General features: G+C 42.4%; 1 protein-coding gene across 6 annotated transcripts in view; it reads left to right on the forward strand.

The window, feature by feature from the left end:
- TMEM131L (transmembrane 131 like) overlaps positions 1 to 21,760 on the forward strand; it is a 136,198-nt gene extending 114,438 nt beyond the window's left edge. For 3 of the 6 annotated variants that reach the window (XM_081136613.1, XM_081136615.1, XM_081136618.1), the window contains 10 exons: positions 2,005 to 2,153; positions 9,487 to 9,611; positions 12,212 to 12,378; positions 13,652 to 13,840; positions 15,237 to 15,315; positions 16,239 to 16,321; positions 17,731 to 17,851; positions 18,887 to 18,978; positions 20,513 to 20,652; positions 21,349 to 21,760. In XM_081136613.1, the coding sequence (XP_080992739.1) occupies positions 2,005 to 2,153; positions 9,487 to 9,611; positions 12,212 to 12,378; positions 13,652 to 13,840; positions 15,237 to 15,315; positions 16,239 to 16,321; positions 17,731 to 17,851; positions 18,887 to 18,978; positions 20,513 to 20,652; positions 21,349 to 21,624 (1,421 nt within the window). In that variant the 3' untranslated portion in view covers positions 21,625 to 21,760. The remainder of the gene's footprint in view (positions 1 to 2,004; positions 2,154 to 9,486; positions 9,612 to 12,211; positions 12,379 to 13,651; positions 13,841 to 15,236; positions 15,316 to 16,238; positions 16,322 to 17,730; positions 17,852 to 18,886; positions 18,979 to 20,512; positions 20,653 to 21,348) is intronic. The other 3 variants (XM_081136614.1, XM_081136616.1, XM_081136617.1) reach the window with 2 other exon arrangements.
- Positions 21,761 to 22,078: the final 318 nt, after the last annotated feature.

The raw sequence follows: 22,078 nt of genomic DNA on the forward strand, positions 1-22,078 counted from the left end.
GGCTATTAATTTCCTAAGAGTCTTTGCTTTACCACTTTTGGGGGGTAGGTTAGTGTTGAATATTACATTTGGCTCTTTCCTGAGAATCTTTGATGACTAATAGTTTTAGTACTGTTCTTGGCCTGAAAAAGCTCAAGGAAATCCATTTTCTCATGAATTAAGACTTGAGGAAGGTAATGGTACAGTTTTTTAAGAGAATATCTGTATTCTGTTTCATGCTTATGGCTTCCAGAATCCAAAGTGACGTCTTTATGATTTCCTTTTCTTTTGAACCCTATCTCCCTTGCTCTTGGCTATTTCCTTCACTCCTTCATGGGGCTGGATACACTATTTTCCTCAGGATGTATGACACCCAGTCTGTGTTGTAGAGGAATTAATGTTTCCCCAGCATTTTCATAGCTATGTAATATTTATAGTTTTTGTTAACAAAATAAAAGTATGCGTACCTTATACTTGTTATTTTAAAAATGTATGTATCTTGCTTTGAGTGAGCTTAACTTGTAGCTTCAGAATTTCAGAATCTGAGGGGATTGACTACTTCTTTCATTATATGGGTGAGAAAGATGCCCTGCCCCAGGTCCCACAGCCGGGCCAGACTGGAGCTCTGCTGGTGTCTAGTCAGGCATTCATCTCCCCAGAGCCTGCAGCAGCTTTGCTGTGAAATATTGGCACTGTGGCCATCTAAATCTTTCTCAGATTGCAAAGGTATCGAAGAATCAAAGATAAAGAAGGTATTGAAGTACTTTGTTTCATGTTAGAACACTGAGGCCAGTTAGTGTGGGGTTAAAGTTGATTTGACTTTTTTTTGGAAGTAAGCTATAGAAAAAGAAATACACTTAAGGAAATCACTTGAAAGCAGAATGGAAAAATCATGTTTTCAGATGTGGTTTCTACCAACACCAACCTTGGCCATGTGATTCAACTCCCGCTCATTTCTCAGCATCCGGGCGCTGCTCGCTGGGCAGGTGGGCATTCACTATAGAAGGACCTGCCCTGGAACAGTTCATGTGTCTTTTGATGGTAGCCCATCTATATCTGTTGTTTTTTCTTTCTAACAGTCAGTTAGGGTAGGCTGATAAGGTTGTGTTTTCATTTTATAAATAAGGAAACTGAAGCTCAGGCAGCTTAAGAGACTGACTTGATCATAAAACTAAATAGTGGCTGACTCATGACCAGAACTCAAGTCTTTACCCCTCTCCCTCCCTCAACTTTTTAAAAAATTGTAGTAAAATATATATAACACAGAACTTACCATTTTAAATTATAAAGCTCAGTGGCATTAGGAACATTCATCTTGTCATACAACCATGAGCAGCAGCAATTTCCAGAGCTGCTTCATCATCCCAAACAGAAACTCTGCACCCATGAAGCAATAATTACCCATACTCCCTCCTCAAGCCCCTGGTAGCGAGCATTCTACTTTTCATCTCCATAAATTTGGTGATTCTAGGTTCCACAAACAAGTAGAATCATACAGTATTTGTCTTTTTGTGTCTGGCTTATCTCACTTAGTGTAATGTCTTCACAGTTCATCCATGTTGTGGCATGTGTCAGAATTTCATTCCTTTTTTTCTACCTTAACTATTTTTGAGTATATAGTTCAGTAGCGTTAAGTATATTCACGTTGTTGTGTAAGGACTCATTTCTTTTTAAGGCTGAATGGTGTTCCGTTGTATGTTACTACATTTTATTTATCCAACTATCTGTCCCTTGATATTTGGGTTGTTTGTACCTTTTGGCTTTTATGAACATTGCCACTGTGAATAATGGGGTGCCCCTCCCTTTTCCCCCTTGGCCTCTGTTAAAGACTGTTTCTAGAACTCTTAATATAAGGCATTTTCACCTGTAAACAAAATAAATTTTTAGAGCCTTGTGGATGCCAAAACCAGTCCTTAAGTCTAGATGTCATCAAATGAGATTATTTGGTGTAGGAAAGAGACTTAACTATGGGGAATATAGATGGAAATAATTAGCTAGAAATTGAATCATTTTTATTTATTCAAGGGAGTAACCAGCAAGTGCCTGTCAAGAATGAAGTAGACAGTTGTGAAACTTTGAAAAAGGTTGACACAAAGTCCTCTCCAGAAAAGAAGATTCACAAAGCATCTAAAGAAGACGTATGTTCTGAGAAACAGGACATACCTCCTGTTGAGGTCTGTACTCCTTTTTTCTTTTCTGTGAGAAAGAACAATACCCATGCTGGGGGCTTAGAGTGCAGGTATCTGGGTAATAACTACATGGGTACTTCATACTTTTGAAAGAAGAGAGTTATCGTGCATTTGGATCCACACTGATAATTGGTGAGTTGGATGTGTTCAGAAAATTTTTATTTATCATCTAATTATACAGGAGGTACTAAAATCATTTTTAGGGACATCAGGTAGCTCTTACTCTCAAGAGAAGTTGTTCTTAAGCAAATGGGTGAACCAACAGAGTAGAACCAGACCCCAAATCCCTTCTCTCCAACTATTACCCAACATTCTTTTTTAGGGAATAATCTTACTGAGTTAGAAGTGTAAGGATGAGATTAAAAGGTATTATACAGCTAAGTAAATAAATGAAGACATTATATATGCAGTGACTGAAAATTAAATTATTGACCAGAAGGAAAGGAACTGAGATAATCAGAGTGAATGTGAAGAAAAAAAAATTAAGAGATTGAAATATTTACAGGAAAGATGATGATAGATATGGTGACAAAGAAAGACAAAAACAGTCCAATATAAGAATAGTAATTGTTGCCCCGGCTTGTGGGTCTCAGTGGTAGGGTGTCAGCCTGAGCACCGAGGGATCCCAGGTTCAATTCCTGGTCAAGGGCAGGTACCTGGGTTGCAGGTCTGATCCCCACCCCATGTTGGCACCTATGGAAGACAACCGGTCGATGTGTCTCTGTTAAATCGATGTTTCTCTCTTTTTCTTCCTCCCCTTCCTTTCCTCCCTCCCCCCCTCTCTAAATCAATGGAAAAAATATCCTCGGGTGAGGATTTAAAAAACAAAACAAAAAAAAAAGAATAGTAATTGTCTAAGTAAATGGCCCAACAAATGGGTCAGAAAAGTATTTGAGATTTTCTGATACGAGGGAAGAACTAGATTTATAAATCGAAAGGGCACACTCTGCACTCCAGGGAAAACTGATATGTAGTAATGGACTTAGGTACATCCTGGTTAAATTGTTGAACTTAGAGCTTAAAGAATTGTGCAGACAAAGGCAGGGAAATCGAGAAACAAAAAGTTAGTCTAGCCCCAGACTTCCTAGAAACATCTAATGCCAGAAAAGAGTGGAGCAAAATCATTGAGAGAATGAAACGTGAGCAAGAATATTATGTCCAACCAAGCTGACACTCAAGTACAAGGGCAACAGGCATACATCCTTCAACACAAATGAATTCACGAGCCTTTGTTGAAAAATGAAGTTAATGAAATTTAGCCAACCAAGATAGAAGAAAGAAATAAAGACCCAGGGTTGAGGAAGCCGTATTGAAAGTCTATTGTTGAGGTTTCTACCCATTTTATATTCAGAACTAAGACTAAACAGTGGGCAATTATACTTGTAGAACAGATTGCAAATATTAAAATGTTAACAAGCAAAAATAGTAATATCTGCAAAAATGGGAGGGGGGATAGGAAGGTAGGTGAAAATAAGTTTTAATTTTATCTTTTTTCATAGAGAGTCAAAACTGTGTAAAACTGAAATGTGTAGTTTAAAAGGGTGAAAACTATCTTTCACAAACTTTCTTAACCTTAGAGAGATCCTTAAGAAATTAATATATCACGTGGAGGAAAAACAATTATTTCAGAGTTGGCAGTTCCTTTGGTTCTACTTCACTTTCTTATGTAAAATTCAAATAAAATTGAGCCTTAAATTTTTATCTAAAAATAATGCCTGGTTCTAGTGTTATGATTCCCATCATCTGTCCCACCATCCTTACATGTGCATAGATTTGTAGAGAGTAAAAAATAGGTTTGTCAAATAATCAGTGGGAGACCCTGGTTATTTCTGAAGGGTGGGATTTGGAATGATTTCTTTTTTCCTTCTTTATATTCCCCTATTTTTGCTTAAACTTTATAACAAACATGAATTTTTGTATCACTTTCATTTTCATCAAATAGTTGCTGTTACTCTGCTAGGAGGTGTGATGTAACCTGTGTTAGGACAGAGGCAGGGGTAAGGGATAGGAAGAGTGGGTAAGAGATTTGAAGAAAAACCAACAGGACTTCTTCACACCTGATTGCATATAGGAGAGGGGCCACCTTTTCTTACACAGCCATTTGCAACAACTCCAAGGTTTGTAAATCTGGTCATTCCGGGTTCCCTCAGTCTGAGGGCCACAAGGAGGTGGCGGCCCAGAGGAACAGTGCCATGTGGTGCTGTTGCTGGCACCCATCTGCCACCTGTGTGGGCACCGTTTCCCTATCTCAGACTCAGCTCTCAGCTCCTGGGCCAGGCTAGCTCTCTACACTTGTGCCCCTGGTTATGGCATTTTTCTTAATTTATCCCAGTTCTTTGGTTTTTGTTTTCTGTCTCTCTCTCTGGAGCCCAGACATTTCTTCACTGGGTCCCGGTCACTGTCTGTATTCCTCCTTCCTTTTCTAGTCCATGAACCCTGGTGTAGGACAGACATCTGCACCAAGCGGTGGCAGCCAGCTCAACAGTCGGGATGCAGTGAGTCCAAGGATGTGGGGGACTCAGGCTGTGCTTTGTGGTTCAAGGCTGTGGATTTTCTGGTGCAGTGTGGGGGACTATCTGTCGCCTGTCGTTTCTTTGCTGGCTCTGTGACTCACTCCCAGTTTTGTAGAGCTCTCCTTTACAACCCCATGCATGAATGTACTTTCCATTTCACTGTTGGTTTGGAGAAAATCATTCTCAATAAACACATTCCCAAGTGTATTGCTTAATGTTTGTTTTTCTAGAACATTCTCAGGGCCTAATTTTGCAGCTTAGAAATAAAATCTCTATAGCACATAGGAACATTCCTCTAGATTTATTGGCAAAGAAGGTTGAAGCCCAGGGTTGAGAGCCACAAACTAAACTTTGACCCTAGCCTTGGTTGTTTATTTTCTTTTAAGCAAATGTTTTTCCCCTTAATAAAGGAACTCATGATTATTATAGAAGCATAAAGGAGGAAAAGATCTAGCCAAAATGAACCGCTTTCACATTTTTCTGTATTCTGCTTTTCTTCTCAAATTTTTAAAAACCTAGGATCATTATTGTGTTTATGTAGCTTTGTTATAATGTTGTCATTCTAAATATTCTCATGTTAGAAATGAACGGAGAGCTTTGTTTTCAGGGGCTACATAACATTCCATCATTTAATTATGCCATAAGCTAAACCGTTCCCTGCAGTTGGACATTCAAGTTGTTTACAACTTTTTATTTTCACAAATAACACTATGATGAACTATTTTGTTCCTAAATCTTGCCTGTATACCCGATACCTCCTTTCTAGAAATAGAACAAAAGAATATCCACTGATTAAGTCTCCTCACGTGCTCAGCCGGGTTGTTCTCCTGGAAGCTGGTAACGATTTACTGTCCCATGCACGATACACGAGAGGCTGGTTTCGCTCTGTTCTCAGCAGCACTGCTTTTTTTGCGAAATTTTGGTCAATGTGATAGGTGAATATTGTGGGGTTTTTTTAATATATTTTTTTTATTGATTTCAAAGAGAGAAAGGAAGAGGGAGAGAGATGCATTGATGAGAAACCGCACCCCGGGCACGTGCCCTGCGCGGGAATAGACCTGGTGCCTGGGGTGATGCTCCACCAGCTGGGCGTTTGTTTTGTTTGAATGTGCATCTTTTACTAGGGAAAAGGGAGCATTTTCCTTCATTTCATTTTTTGTAAAATTCTGAAAACACAAGTAAAAAATCATCCATCCAAAATCCTAGCAGTGAAATTTTTTTTTTAATATGCATATTTTTTATAAACTAAGAAGTAAGCGCCTAACCGCGTTCCACGTTCACTCTCAGAGTCAGACGCTGTCAACAGTGCCCTGCCCCCGCCCTGCCCTAGAGTTTGCAGGCAGAAACGCCCAGTGTGAACGCAGCTGAAGTTTCTAAAACCAAAATGGAAAGATGAGATACAAACTGGTCTAAATTTGCCTTTCCTCAAAACGTAGTTTATTATTAAATATTTTGGATGAACACTTTTTTTGTGTGGCCTTTTACGTTTCTTTTGTGAATTTGCATTTCATGTTTCTTGCCCACTGTTCTATTGAATGTTAGTATTTTTTCTTATTTTCTGTAAGAACATATGTAAAGCTATTAATTCTTTGTCAAAAAGTGTATTCCATTTTTTCTTGGTTTGTCCTTTCGCTCTTATTTTTATTTGCTTTTCTTTACATGCAGTGACTTTAAGAATACTTTTCAGCAGCCAGTCTGCGATATCTCTGGTTTCTTCCTTTGCTTTTATTTCCCTGCCCAGCAGTCAGCCACATTGTTCCTTCTATCGGGGAGACCAGAGAACTTAGCTAGACCAAGTAATTCAGTAGTGATGGCAATCACAGCTCAGTCTGATATAAACTCCTTACTGCGTGTCAGCTAGTTTAATCCTCACCACAGTCTCTTGAGGAAGACTCAGGAAACCGAGGCAGAGAGCAGCTAAGTCACCTACCCGAGCTCACGCAGCCGGAAAGCACCGGCGACATTCAAACCGGGCCGTTTGGCCTCAGGGACTGTGAGCTTAACTGCAACACTACGTGGACTCAGTTTCCTGGTTAGCCCTGCCTCCCTGTATGTGACACCCTCTCCACCGGGAAGCAAAGAGCCAGGCTGTCCCTTTATTATTCCTCTCGTTTCTTGACAAGGCTGATTCTCTGATTTGCTTTCCACACAATGTTCCATTTGCTGCTTCCGTTGTAGACCTGTGTTCTCTCTCTCTCCTCTCTCTCTCCCTCTCTCTCCCCTCTCTCTCCCTCTTTCTCTCCTCTCTTTCTCTCTCTCTCTCTCTCACACACACAGCGCCAGAAAAAAGCCCGTTCGTTGGACTTTCATTCCTCTGTGTCACCTGTCTTCCCACTGTCATCCATACCCTCTTCCTGTCCCGCCCTGTGTTTCATCGTGGACGCTGCTTCTTGGTCATTCCATTTGCGTCTCTGTGAGTCCAAAGTGTCCAGCACTGTCCTAAAGTTCACTCTTTAAAATATTCAGAGAAAGTGATGATGCTTCTGACCACCAACCCCCACCTCTCTGGAGTCCTAAAATGTGTATGTACCTCCTTGTTTGCACGTGGTGACAGTTCTAACCAGATTGATTTGAGAAAGGCAGCCAGTGTCAGAGTGATTACTGTCTCTGACTCACTGTCTCTGACTCCACTTAGAGACTGATCCTTTATTTGTATGTGATCCTGGAGGGACAGAAAGGCTCAGGTCCTTGCTTGAAAAGCCTTTCAGGATAGGGCAGGAGAGGAGAACCCTCCCACCCCAAAGTTAGAAATACACAGGGAACAATACATGCACCAATATGGTATGTTTCTAATGTTTAATCTGAATTGTCTCTGATCGGATTTCTTTAATGTGCCTGTTTCTCATCAGACTTAAGCAATTAGCATAAGGTCCTATAGAATAGAGCTTTGTATGTTTAACTTGACGTGTTTTAAAAATATCTTCAGAAGCAGAAAAAAAGTTAATACATATTTATTGGGGGGAAAATAAAGAAGTGTAAGGAAGAAAGAAAAAAGTCCCATAATCCCACCACTTATACAGTTGCAATTTCATTTATTTCTAGTTGTTTATTTTAGTAATAAACAATATTGCTTTAATAGATATACAAGGCTTTCAACACCCCAGCCTGCATGTAACATGCAGGCATCTAAGACCTTTCATTTTTCTTCCAAGTCACGTATGTGTTAGCCAAGTGTATGTTAGAACCTCATGGATTCCCACTCTGATTTCTGGACAAACCTCCTGAAAAAAGAAGGTAACATGAGCCAATTATTGCTCTTTATGAGACGTGAATCCTGAGGGTCAGTAGGAAGAGGGCTCTGAGCTAGGGGATCTGCCTTGGTGAGGTCCCTGAGAAGGCTTTTCCCCCTGAAAAGACCCAACACCCTTAAGGGCCCTGGGGTCTCAGTGTGAGCTCCCACCACCTCCCCCTGCTGACATGACAGTGCCTTTGCTTCAAGGGGCAGCGTGGTGCAAGGAAGAGAAAGAACAAGTATTAGAAGACAGTAAAAGCATGAGCTACTTTAAAATTTTAAAGGACAAGGGAATCCACCTTTCTCTGGGCCTGTTAATAGACCATGCCTAACATTTAAAAGGAAAAAGCCCAAGTGAAAAAAAAAGTGTGTGTGTGTATATAAAATTTTTACATATATATAAAATATATAGTTGACCCTTGAACAACACTGGTTTGAACTGCACAGGTCCACTTATAGGTGGATTTTTTCCAGTAAATACTGTAAATGTTACTTTCTCTCCCTTATGATTTTTCTTAATAACATTTTCTTTTCTCTAGCTCATTTTATCATAAGAATGAATATAACATGCAAAATATGTTAATCAACTGTTTATGTTATTGGTAAGGCTTCCGGTCAACAGTAGGCTATTAGTACTTAAGTTTTGGGAGTTAAAAGTTTTAAGAGTTATGTTTAGATTAGCCACGAAATAGCCATGAGACATCAAAGTCCATTATTATCCCAAGCTATTTTAGTGCTGACAAATTTTGTAACAGAGATAACATGAACTTATTTTTTGTAAACCCAGGTAAAATAAATGTATTGTACTTAATACTAAAATAATAATAATAAAACAAAGTAGAAGTAATATGTGGATTTTCGACTGCATGGAGAGAGTCAGCACCCCTAACCCCTGCATTGTTCAAAGGGTCAATTCTATGTGCATCTCATGCTAAATTAAGTTTTTTCAGAACCACACTGAAAAAACATCAAGCATATTCTTGCCTTATTTACTTAAAAAGCTTAAACTAGTTTGGAGCAGTCTATGGAGATTTGGCTGTTCTCCTGAAGTTCATCTGTAAACAAATAAAAATGTAAATACACAAATTACTCCTAAGTCGGGTTTTTACATGATTTTTCTTCGGTGGTAATTCATGGGAATTGCAATGCCAAATTAACAGGTGAAGGCTGGAGATTTATTGCTGCTGAAGTTAACAGCGAGCTGACCATAAATTGCTAACAGATGTTTTTCCTTTTTCGCTCCTTAGGAATTTTATAGGCAACAGTTTTTTCTTTCTTTCTGCGGAGGTTGAGGGAGGTAGAGAAAGAAGGGAAATGAAAACAAACTAGAGTCTGAGAAATGCACGTCTCAGTTTTCACCAGTGTTGGGACGTTCTGAAATTCATACAGGGTTGGTCTTCAAAAGTTTATTTAAAAAAATCATACTCCTCCCCCCTTATTTTTCCAGATTAACTTGACCAAATGTTTCTATGCAAAGTTCTTTAAAAAAATCATAGAGGGGTGGGGTTTTTTAAATGCATATTTAGTCAGTTTAAACCTTAACTAAAAGTTTTTGTGTGTTTTTTCTCTTTAGCAAGAAGATCCTTATAGGAAGAAGAAGCTTCAGGAGAAAAAAGAAGGAAATTTACAAAATTTAAATTGGAATAAAAATCGAACGTGTAGAAAAAACAAGAAAAGGGGTGCTGCTCAGGTCCTGAGGTGTGTAATTTTTACAATCCCTTGAAGATTCTGATCTACTTTTTTTGTTTTTTTGTTTTGTTTTTTATCTATCTTTTACTCTACTTCCACTCTACATTTAGCTATTATCTCTGCATTTAGCTGTTATCTTTGAATCTTATTTCTTTTATGTTGGATACAGATAATATGAGTGTAGATGTTTGTATTTTGAGATAAATGCTCTTAAAATGAACATATTTCCTGGTTGTGTTTACATTTATTTTGTTAAAAATACTTTCACATGAACAGATTTTTCAAATTTTTACTTTATAAATATATGCTAAAAGCTATGGGAAGTTTTAGAGGAAAAGCCTAGAACACCCTCTGTGCCAGGACCTTCCACACGAAAGGGGATAGTCACCACTCCGGGAAGCCTGGTTCAGTCCTGCAGGGCGGGTCCTTAGGTTGCGGGAAGTGAGATGCCCAGACATTCCGTGTTTGCTTCAGGCCCCGGAGCGGTGAGGGGCCGAGCCCGGGTTGGAGCCAGGCCATTTGGCATTCTCCTCTGGCAGCCTTGCTTCCTGGGACACTTACTCTTCCTGAGCTTTTGTTTTCTTATCAGTAAAACAAAGGAGCTAGGCAGTGTTTATCTGGGAATCCCGTATTTCCACGTTTCCAGAAATATCCCTCTAAATATAATATTGTGTAAGTTTCTCAGCTTGAGTTTTGGGGTTTTGTTTTGTTTTGCTAGTCACCAGGTCAGTAGTGTGTACAGTTTTGATTTCTCAGGTTAGACTTCCCACACTCAATGTGTACACAAGTCAGGAGCCCCCAGCAGAGACAGCCCTTGCCTCTTCCTCCTGGGGTCGTGGAGGAACTTCTTATTTTTCAGGTGTCCCTTGCACTGACAGTGTCCCCTTCCAGGGCTCCACTGTGGGAGACTTAGCCCCAGCTCCCTGACTCCTATATGCTGCCATCTGGACACTGAGACCCAAGCCCTGGGCCTTAAAGCCTGTTTTCTCCCAAGTAATCCGTCCATCATCACCCTCTGGCTTTTTCTTCTTTTGAGTTCTGGCATCTGGGGATTTCTTTCTCGTGAGCTCAGCTAGGTGCTTAAATGAGTTTCTGTCCAGTTGTTCTCCAGTCATTCCAGATTTGCATGGGTCCAGGGTCCACCTTGCTGCATTCCCCGTATTATTGAAAGGGAACTCTGGCCAAACAACCCGCATGTGGCAAGCACGCTGATGGGAAGCGTGTGTGTTTCTGGTTACAGTGTCTGCCTCTGGGTCCCCAGGAGGCTGCATCTGGAGCTCAGACTCTGATTCAGCGCTGCGATAAGCTCCCCAGCAATTCTTACACGCACTCTGCTGAGAAGGGCCGGGCAGCTCCAGGCTCTAGTTGTCCCTGGCTCATAGCGAGCAGCAAAATGCAACTATGAAAAAAAGAAGGAAACTCTTTGTCAGTTTGTTGTTAATATTGAATACTAATTGTTGATGGCTAATTATCCTGATGTAGGCCAAAATTATTAAGGCTAAATTAATTGAAAGCTTTAATGCAGTGTCCCAAAGAAAGGAAAGTTACACCTTGTATTCTCTTATGTGTATTTTTATAAAAATTTGATTGACTAATAATGGCCACTCTAATGTTTTACATTTTCCTGATATGAACCTATAGAAAGATATGAAATTAGAGTGGAATTTCACCAATTAAATGATATATATTTGAAAGCAGATTTCTGACATGCTAAAGAAACACCTTCTTAAAATGTAGCTTTCAAGTAGCTTGTAGCTAATCGGGATGTTTTGAGAACATGATGCTTAAGAAGGAGGTGGCTGTTGGCTCCTCTGTGTCCTTGGCTCCTGCTTCTATCTATATACTCTCTACCTTGAGTGGTCAGAAACCAGTAAAATTGTGTGCTATTTCCCACATATTGGACCTCCTTAATTGCCATCCTACAAACCTAACAAGAGGACTGAAATCAGACCAGATGAAATAATCATCTAGGTATCCCCTAGCATCCTCTGCACATTTCCAGATGGCCATTTACACAATTGGGAGACAGTTCTTCCCTTAAGGAGTTCAAGGCCTAGGAGGAGAGAGGTGATTATTGGAACTCCTTGGGGGAGGAACTTGATCCTTTGTAGACACTGCTTGTTTTCTAACAATACATGGACATGGTCGTCACTCAGCAAATGTTCGCTAAATGAATAAATAAGAAAAACATTAAACGAACGCTCAGCACCCTCCCCCAGACACCAAGGAGCAGGGTCATCTATTGAGATTCGCATTTTATACTAAAACCAAGGAAGACAAGCCAAGAGTCCTGGATTCTGGACCTAGACCTTCCACTTAGCAGTTGACCCGGAGTGACTCAGTTAACCTTGGGGAGTTTTATTCTTCTCATTGTAAAATGCAAAAGTAGATGAAATGACCTCCAAGTTAATTCTAATACTAAAATGGCAAAATCTTTTTCTTTTGGATATCTTTCCTTTACTCACCATCTTCTCCCATCAGACCCAAAGGAAAGCGATCCCAAGGTGTTCCTGATTCATATTTTCACCTGTAGTAGTCTCCTGGAAAGCGGTTTGCATGTGCACGTGATAACATGCGGATGTGATTTTTTTTGTGTGTGGCTCTTCCAGGCCTTCTGAACAGAGTGAATTAAAACTTGTGTGCAGTGAATTTGAAAGGTCTCAGCTGAGCCGTGACATCGATGTAAGAAACTGGTGTCCACAGGAGACTCCTGGGGACATGTGTAAGACAGATGCTGGCATTGGAAGAAGCTTACCTGCTGCACAGAGAGAGGCAGGTATGGAACTCACTGAGCTGCAAATGGTGCTTCTGGTGGGATTTTTGTACCCTTGAGGAAATGCCCAGTGTGAGAGAAGTGGCATCTTGATGAGATTATTGCTTTACAGGCAACTTCGAATGGAAAGCTGTCAGGATGAGACCCGAAAGCTAAGATTCTTTTGTGCCTGGACAGGCCTCCAGTGTTGCCCCCTCCTCCCTCCCACCTCCTTGGAATCTGGCCATTCTAACTGTCCCCGTGCAGACTGCTGAAGGAACAATGGCTGCTTGCTCCAGGCAATAGCCAGGTTATGAGCATAGTAGCTGTTCTCACACACCTGAGCCAGGAGGTTCCTTCAGAGCCAGGCCTCTGTCCCACCCAAGGACTGCTGGGAGTAGGAGGCAGAAGGCACCCAGTGCTAGGTCCAGGGTAGGGCAGAGCGTAACTGGAGGCTAAAGGGCCAATGAAGCCCTGGCCGGTTTGGCTCAGTGGTTAGAGCGTTGCCCCATGGACTCGGGTCCTGGGTTTGATTCTGGCCAAGGGCACGTACCTGTTTGCAGGCTCGATCCCCATCCCCATTCCTGGTCAGGGCACGTGCAGGAGGCGATCAATCGATGTATGTCTCTCATATGGATGCCCCCCCCCCCCCCCAATCTACTCTCTCTGAAAAGCAATGGAAAATAACTATCTTCAGGTGAGGATTAAAGGGCCACTGAAGTTGGCAGGTCAGGCGGGAGGGTACGGGGTGGGGGAGGTGTAATCCTCCCAACCAACACGCACGTTCCCAGGCCCCTGCCCGCATCGGTACACACAGGCTGACAGAGTTAGTGGGTTTCTATCTTTGTCTTTTGTTCTTTCCCTTGACACCTGCGTCGCTTTTTGGTCTCATTGGAGGCTCTTCCCACCCACACATAAGCAATATTTTGAAGCTCTTAGTGGGTATCTTAATAAAAGAGAGGGGGAAATTACCTGCGGATCTGCAGTCCAATAGACCAGCCTTGGCTTCTTGAGAGAAGTGTTTGTTACTCCCAGAACCGTTTTTAGACACAGGCTATCACTGACATGGACGGAATGAGCCCCGGACTCTTACCCATCCCATAGGCAGAAGAGACACAGCCCAGCCCCACTGTTCTCAACGTCCCGTCATTAGTGTCGGTTCAGAAGCGTTGGCTGACCCTGGGGTTGAACCTTGCTGTCTTCATCACCTCACCCCTCTCCTTCTCTGGGAAATGGCATCAGTTGAAAATTGTCTAAGTGAAGCATGGGGTCAGCTCTTCTCTCTCCCCTCCCACAGAGGGTTACTTCCAGAAGCCGGGGAAGCAGTGCGTGGAGAAGTCCTGCTCAGATTCCAGCTCGGACTGCGGCAGCTCGTCGGGCAGCGTGCGCGCCAGCCGGGGCAGCTGGGGCAGCTGGAGCAGCAGCAGCAGCAGCTCTGACGGGGACAAGAAGCCCGTGGTGGCCCCTCAGCACTTCCTGCCAGCCGGTGAGTCCTGAGAGTAACCCAGGCGCTCCAGGGCGGCCCTCCTACCAGCAGTGATACGTTTATTAGCAGGTCCTGTCTGAGAGATCAGGGTGCTAGTAGCCATAAAAACCTAGACAAAGCGTCCACGTGGGATTTCAGTCCATGTTTCTCAGCCTTTCCTTTAAATTATCGGGTCCCTCTCCTCCCCTAGGAGCCTCATCAGTCATTGTTTTCCTAATGACCTCCATAAAACGTTAATACCGCTGAGATTCACTGCAATCTGTTTATTACTGTGTACTGCGCACCGAAAGATAACATCATCTCAGTCCCCAAGAAACAAGCCAGTCCTGCCCCCTCTGGGGGACCCGCGTTGAGAACCCAGGGGCTTGGATAAAGGCGGCCACTTGGCATTTTGTGGACAGCAGAGCTGGTTTTCTTGCCCAGAGAAAGCTTGGTTTTCACAGCCCACACCACGCACAGCTTCAACCACTGCTGAATACAGAGTTTGCCTGATGATGCTAATGCAAGACTTCTTAAAATTCAGTGCTTAACAGTAACAAAAAATAGAATTGTAGCTTTTGTTAAGGGGGAGAGGCTGACAGAAGGATGATAAAAATTGAGGGTTATATAACATCAGGAAAGTGCCCCCAATGTAATTAATGGTGTAAAAGACCAAAAAGGCAACATGTATATGAGTTATACAATTTCACACATACATGTACACATGAAAGATTGTAAGAGCTATTTCTAAATCTTGATAATGATAGTACAGTGGTAGCTCGGTTTTCAAATGTAATCTGTTCTGGAAGACCGTTCGAGTTCTGAAACATTCGAAAACCGAGGGATCAACAGCCAACAGCTGGGCCTCAGGATCTTGCCCTCAGCAGAAGCCATGTGGCATGTTCGACTTCTGAGGCGGGTTCGAAAACCGAAGCATTTACTTTAGGGTTTACGGCGTTCGTAAATTGAAATGTTCGTCAACGGAGACATTGGAAAACCAAGGCACCACTGTATAATTATAGGTGGCTTATAGTTTTCTCTTTTAAACTTTTGTTTATTTTAAATGAACGTGTTACTTTTATAAGCTGGTCTATTTATATAGCAAAATTTATTTTCTTAGAAAAATCCCCTTTTAAAAGTTACATAATATTAATGGTTTCAGCTTTTTCTCCATGATGAAAATATTATTAAGGCAAAATTCATATATTTAAATGTGTTTTATTAAGTTTTCAATGAAAAGATAAATTACAAAAGACATTTTAAAAATTAAATTACTGAATGTATAAATATCAGTTTAAAGTGAAAATAAATCACTCAGTAGGGGTTAATGACATTAACCCATTTGCATTATAAGACATCATGCAGTTGAATTATATTTGGGAAAACTTGTGACAATTTTTGTTTTGTTTTGTTGCAGGAGACAATATTTCACAAAATGACTTTCCTTTGGAAACACCCATCTCCCTGAATCTTTGTCATAGCATCTGCAAACCCACGTAGGTTTTCAGTTTCCCAGCTCTCACCATGTGCTTCCAGTAGTGCTTTTTCTGTCAGCATGTTTCTTCTTTGTACTTGGTCTGTGGGGTAAAGTATGAAAACATTTGAAGGATGCGAGGAAGTGAAATCTGATTTTACTGGTAATTCAGAAAGCAGGATCCTTCCAAGTGACCACGGTTCACATTGGGGTGTCTCTGGTATCGCTGGTCCCTTCTGTGATGTGACTGTTAGAAAGTCTCCCATCCTGAAAGTAAAAAGAAGACACCGTAATCATTATAAGGATGGGTATCATCTCCCCTTTGCTGGGACTTGAATTAAAGCAGAGCATTGGTGATTTAGGAAATTTTACAAGAACCTGGTAGATGCTACATGTTTACAATCCCACCGTGTGATGCTTACGGTAGCATCAGACAAAATAAACAAGCACCTTTCACTGAGTGAGAGGAGGAAGCCATGTAGGAGGAGAGGGTTTCAGATTGAGAGACGGAATTCGTTTTCTTAGACATTGGCCACACTGTGAGAGGCTAGGATGTCATTAAAATTAAATTGGTGAGTTGATGGGGAAAAACCACTCAGCTAGAGTACAAGGAAAGCTCTGTAAGTACTGTTTTTGTTAGGGGTAGAAAGTAAACTCGGGGTGCAGAATTGCTGCCAGCTAGTGGCAGGCAGATATGAAACTGTAGGTGGCCTTGGTGGCCTTAGTTAAAGTCGTTGAGTTGTTGTTTATTAAAGGAAGTCTTTGTGGATCTTGGGGATCCAGTATTCCTCAACCCTTTTCTGGCTCTACTGTTATGTCTCTAGTATCTGTTTGTTTCTTGGGAGAAGAATTCATGTAAAAACTCCATCAGATTTGGTTATACAAATTCAGTATTTCCTCTTACAGAAAAAATCAGAGATCTTCATTTTCTCGCTTTCCCCACAGAGATGTGAATAGCCTCCCCCAATATGCAGAACTCCCCTGCCCCAGCCTTCCTGCCGGGCCCGCAGGCCTTGAAGAAGATAAAGGTGAGGCTCGTTTCTCTTGCTCCAGACACCAGTCAGGTGTTCTGCATTGTGGGCTGGGGGGCTTGGGTGGGACAGGGCCATTGCCCCGGTGCCCTCTTCTCCGAACCACGTCACTGAGCTTTTATGCATTGGGAAGGCACCTGCCTTCTGCACCGGTGTCATCGAGAACCTCCGACTTCAGTTGCCCCCTCTGCATTGACTCTGTGCTGAGGCCCCGTTGGAGAGCCTACGAAGCATGAGGCTCAAGCACCTAAGCCTACTTGTTTTTCCTGCCCTCTCCTCCTGTGCCCCCACCTCCCTATGACCTATAAGTCCGTTAATCTGCCTCACTCCCACCCCAGGCCTGATACCAGGATCCCAGCCCCTGGGGGCCCCGCCAGCTGGGGCCAAGCCAGGTGCATGAGTAATATCATATTTGCATTAACTACTCTTGATACCAAGTGGCACAGGGGTGACTCAAACAGGCCCAGATGCTTGCATACAGCGTGAGTTCCATTACAGGAAGCAACCTTGAATTTAAGGAACCAGTATCTTTTATAACAGGCAGTAAGCATGTCTCCCTCTGTCCCAGAGGGAGACAGTGTATGTTGCAAGCTTTTGCTTAGCAAACATCCTTAAATAGTTCAGAACAAAGGCATCCAGGGCCTCTCTCTGCTTGCAAGATGTACAGAGATGTGAGAATCCCTTGCAGACTTATCTCCTGGCAGTCACTCTGCTTAGAACCTTCCAGGGGCTTTGCATCTTATCAAAGTCAGTGCCCACATCCTTAATGGGGCCCACCAGGCACTGTGCTCTCTGGCTCCCCGTCAGCTGTCTGACCTCATCTCCCACTGCTCACTGCTCACCCCATCCTCACTGGCCACACAGTATCCTTGCTGTTCTGAACTCACAAGAAACACTCCCACTTTGGGGACTTCACAGTTAGTTTTGTTTCCTGTGCCTGGAGCACACCTCCCCCACATTTCTTTGGCTCACTTTTCACCTCATTCACATGTTGGATGGATCAGATATTCCCTCAGCGAGGCCTCGAGGCCTCCACTGTCCTGTTTACAATGTCTGCATCGTAGCACTTAGACCCTCTGCCGTGCTCACCTCTGTCTGCCGTCTGCCTCTGCCCACTGGGATGAAAGCCAGTTCACTGCTGTGTCATTGGTGTCCGTAACGGGGCCCTGCGGAAAGTAGGCCCTTCTATACTTGTTGAGTCATTGCGAGTATCCTGTAGTCCTGGTCAGGAGACAGGCGTACACCTTCTGAAGTAATTCTGAAGCAGTATGCTCTATTTCCACTTTATATTCTGAAAGCATATCCTGAAAGGAATCGGGAAAGCAGACGTGGTCAGCGTGTGGGGGTAACATGGGGGCTTTCTGGAGGGAGGAAGGGGAACTGAAAGGCCTTGCTCTCTTCCTTAGGTCTTTACCCACCTGGAGACCTGTGGCCCACACAGCCCGTGTGTGTGACGAGCGGCTTCAGCTGTGCCCTGGAGAACACAGTGCCTGGTGTGATGCAGGGACCGGCCTCGGTGCACAATAGGTACAAGACTCTTGGCTGCTGGCCACCTTGCTTAGCCTGAGGGCTTGTGGTGGGGACTTGAATTCCATCTGTTAAGACTTGAATCGAGGGCCTGTTACCTTAGTTGGACGTTGCCATCTGCCTTTTGGAGTTGCATTGTGATGTCTTGGAAAGTAACAAACCAGGCATCGAGAGAAACATAAAGGAAGTAAAAGTAATAAATAATATAGCTGGTGACCGCATCATTTCTTTTTTTCTTTAGAGTGAAAAGAGAAGCTATTACTATATTAGAGGCAAAATTGAAAAAGCAGTGACGCCTAATTCCTACCCCCCAACAGGGCAAAAATTTCCATTTTCCCATGGTATTAACCTTGAACACATTTACATTTTTAAAAGCTCAAATGCTTTGAGTATTGAAAAATAGTTACAGAATTGCTGTTCCTTAAATTTGTTTATGGCTATTAATATGTCATTGAGTTATGAAAACTTGAGAAAATATTAATTATCTGTGTTTAATCACAGAATCCATTTGAATTCTCTTTTGGGGGGAGGTCAGCTTATGACTAGTTTTTCTTTCTTGTTTCTATAATGAGAATCTAGTTATAATAGTGTTCAGAGTATTATGAATCATCGTCTTTATAGTCGTGATTTGCCTCAGGCAAATGCTGGCCTTGCTCTGAGTGAAAGGTGGACGTTTTCATAGCAGAACTTGGTTAAGCCTTTCAGGTGTGAGCTAAGACACTTCAGGGTAGTCCAGTGGTTCTTCCTCAGCCTTAATAAACCACGGTCTCGGATTCTGCCTCTAGTTAGACTTATACTTGGTTATAAAGGGAACGCGCTCCTTGTCCAAGCCGCCCGTCCTGCCACGGCACATCATTGGTATGAGCATTAAGTAGACCTTTGATTCTGTGACAGAAGAAAGTGTGTACATCTTTTATTTTCCAAAATTGAGGATTTAGCAGTGGTCAGGATGCTGGGCAATAAAATTGCTTTCTTCTTTCTTTACTTGATCTGTTGACACAGTTTCTGAAACAAGACCTCTTGTTTTTTTTGTAGCAGTTTCATTGATTGGAGTGCAACTTGTGAAGGCCAGTTCCCCAATGTGTACTGTCCATTGGAATTGAACGATTACAATGCCTTTCCGGAAGGTAAAAGCTGTTTGAACAATCCCACTGCCATTCTTTTGTTCTCAGAAAGTGAAAGCAGGAAGTGTGTGGCCTTAAGGCACTACCTGCAAAAGAACGTGCCTTACAAAAATTAGATATAATTGACATAACGTAATAGTTTTGGGTGTGCAACGTGATTCAGTATTTGTGTATATTGAGAAATGATCACCACAGTAAGTCTAGTTAACATTCATCACATACATAGTTACAGGTTTTTTTCTTGTGGTGAGAACTTTTAGATTTACTTCTTAGCAACTTTCAGTAGACAATACAAAATTATTAACTACAGTCACCGTACTATGTGTTATATCCCAGGGACTAATTTATTTTATAACTGGAAGTTTATACTTTTTAAGCCCCTTCACTGATTTTGTCTACCCCCAACCCTCCACCTCTGGCAACCACCAATCTGTTCACTGCATTCATGAGCTTGTTTTTATTTGTGGTGGTTGTTTATTTGTTTATTTTGTTGTTGTTAAGAATGTGCTTTTAACAGTGAGTGGCCTTTGAGAATGACCTTACAGGAGGCTGCTGAGTGCCTTTGTATGGGTCTAGTCATGCATACCTGCCATATATAATTTTATATGGCCTCAAAAAGCCCTGGAAACCTGGGTGTCTGGGGGCTTCTACAGATAACCCTAATCTATTCAGTCCTTCAAAGAGAACTAGGTCATTTGGATTTATGTGGACCTAACATTGTGGATCATCTATAGGGAGGCTGGGGCTTTCATTGTTGGCCATCCTTTCTAGGCAGCCCAGTCCATGTGAATAGAAACCTCTACCTGCTTGTTCCTCAGCGTATCCTGAGTTCTGTGCCCTGAGTGATGCTCAGAAGCTTGGAGGGGAAATTGTGGAAAATTGCTGATAACATAAAAACAATAAAAGATATGAGACTTCCCTGATAAACTGGAAAATGCTCTGATTGTACATTATAGTATGATCATGATTTCTCATACTAGAGCTAGCTCTGCAAAGACAGAATTACGTATAGCAGATCTTGTACTAATGTGGATTTTGATACATGCATTTCTCCATGCTAACCACAAGGGGATGCTGTGGTAACTTTCTTCCTATGCCTGTGAAGCTTCTGTGTATTATCTTAGCTAAGTGCTTGGTTTGGTATTGCTTTATCAGTCCATATGGTATATATGCAGGTGCCTGAAGTTTGCATGACAGGTAATGAAATTTTAAGGACTGGTAAGAATCTTGACACTATTCAAATCTATAGTAGTTTTATAGTATTGTCTGTGTGTCAGAAAGATTCCCATCACATTACCACATACAGAATATCAAGCCCAGAGGAAGACCTTCACTGAGGGCTTCCCAGGTAATGTGTCTGATAAAGTTTTAAACTTGAGAGTGACAGTAAAACTCCTGGTTCACACAAAGTATTTTACGTGTATCTTGAGCCTGTCAATATATTAAGGAAGGCCCTGAAAGTTTTTTTGCTGAGAGTGAAAATTCAGTTTGCACCATAAAATTGTTTACCTGTGTGGATGTCTCCCGTTCTTTGTAGAAAACATGAATTACCCCAATGGTTTCCCGTGTCCTGCTGAAATTCAGACAAACTTTATTGATCAAAACTCGCAGTCTACCTGGAACACCCCACCCAACGTGCCGACTGCCTGGGGACACCCTGGACTCATCAGCTCTCAGGTCAGTGCTGCCCAACCTGTGCTGTGACCCTGGGCCAGCTCTAGTTTATCTCTGATGGTTTTTTAATCCTGGTCTCATGTAGCTATACAGTTGGATTCGGATCAGCTAAAGCCGGGCTTGCTTCCTTTAGATCATAGAAGCTCACCCTCTGAAGGAACCTAACACATAGTCAGACAGGCGGGGGCTTGCCAACATTGACATTCTAGCCACTTCCAAGCTACACTGAGCAGTGATGGCTTGTAAGTAAAATTGAATTGGGGCCGGGAAGCCCTCTGGGACACAGCTGCATTTATATGGCCCTGCTCACCTTTGCACCTGTGATAAGAGATGAAATGAAAGGCACGGAAAGGTGTCAGTGGTTAGTGACTGGGTCCTGATGGTTTCCTGACTGGGAACATTTCTCCTTAGAAGCCCATCACCTTCCCCCTTTCAGATCCACATAGGACATTTGAACTGTGGGTCCTTCCTTGGGTTGAAAATAAGTTTATCTAGTTAGGTGAGGATTTCACAAACCTGTGTCCGAGGAAGATGGAGTTAAAACAACCCAGATTGTTGAGAATAGTTTAATAATGTCCCAGTAACTCGGATGGACACCATTGTGGTGCTCACGGGTATACATTCAACCTTGACATTGCCTTTCTCAAACTTCTTTTTTTTAAAACGTATCTTTTTTTCCCCCTCCTCATTTATATTCAGCCCTACCTCACAAGCACCCGAAGCTTATCTCCAATGTCTGGACTTTTTGGTTCCATCTGGGCGCCACAAAGCGATGTGTATGAAAACTGCTGCCCCGTCAGCCCCACCACGGAGCATTCGACTCACCTGGAAAGCCCGGCGGTCATGTGCAAGGAGTACTACCCAGGGTTCAACCCATTCCGTGCCTATATGAACCTGGACATATGGACTACCACGGCCAATAGGAATGCAAATTTCCCGCTCTCTAGGGACTCGAGTTATTGTGGGAACGTGTGAGAAGAGTTTGATTTTTAAACAATGTGAATAAAGAGGCTTGTGTTTTGATGACTAGCGTAAACTGGTTCTTGAGATAGATTCTGACTTTGGTGGATATTTTGGCACTTTTATATGAAAATAAACTTTTTTAATGAAATCTGGGTGCGTTATTTTTTAACCCTTCACAAATCAGTGGTAGAAGCTAAGCATCCGTGTGTCATAACTATAACTCAAGAAGTATGTCTCTCAGACATGCCAAGTGTTTTCATTCAGAACGGGAGGCTTCTGGGAAGGCCGGAACTGGGATGGAAATGGCTGCTGTGGTTCTCCCCACCTTACACGGCAGAGCCCCCCCGGGAGCTTGCAAAAAAAGAAAGTCGATCAGGCGACAGTCCCAGAGATTCCGATGTCATTGTCTGGCAGCTCAGGCAGTCAAGTTCGTTCTTCCCAAGTTCTCCATTGATTGTAACGTGCA

Source organism: Miniopterus schreibersii (assembly GCF_964146895.1).
Source record: "Miniopterus schreibersii genome assembly, chromosome: 4".
Taxonomy (NCBI): Eukaryota; Metazoa; Chordata; class Mammalia; order Chiroptera; family Miniopteridae; genus Miniopterus; species Miniopterus schreibersii.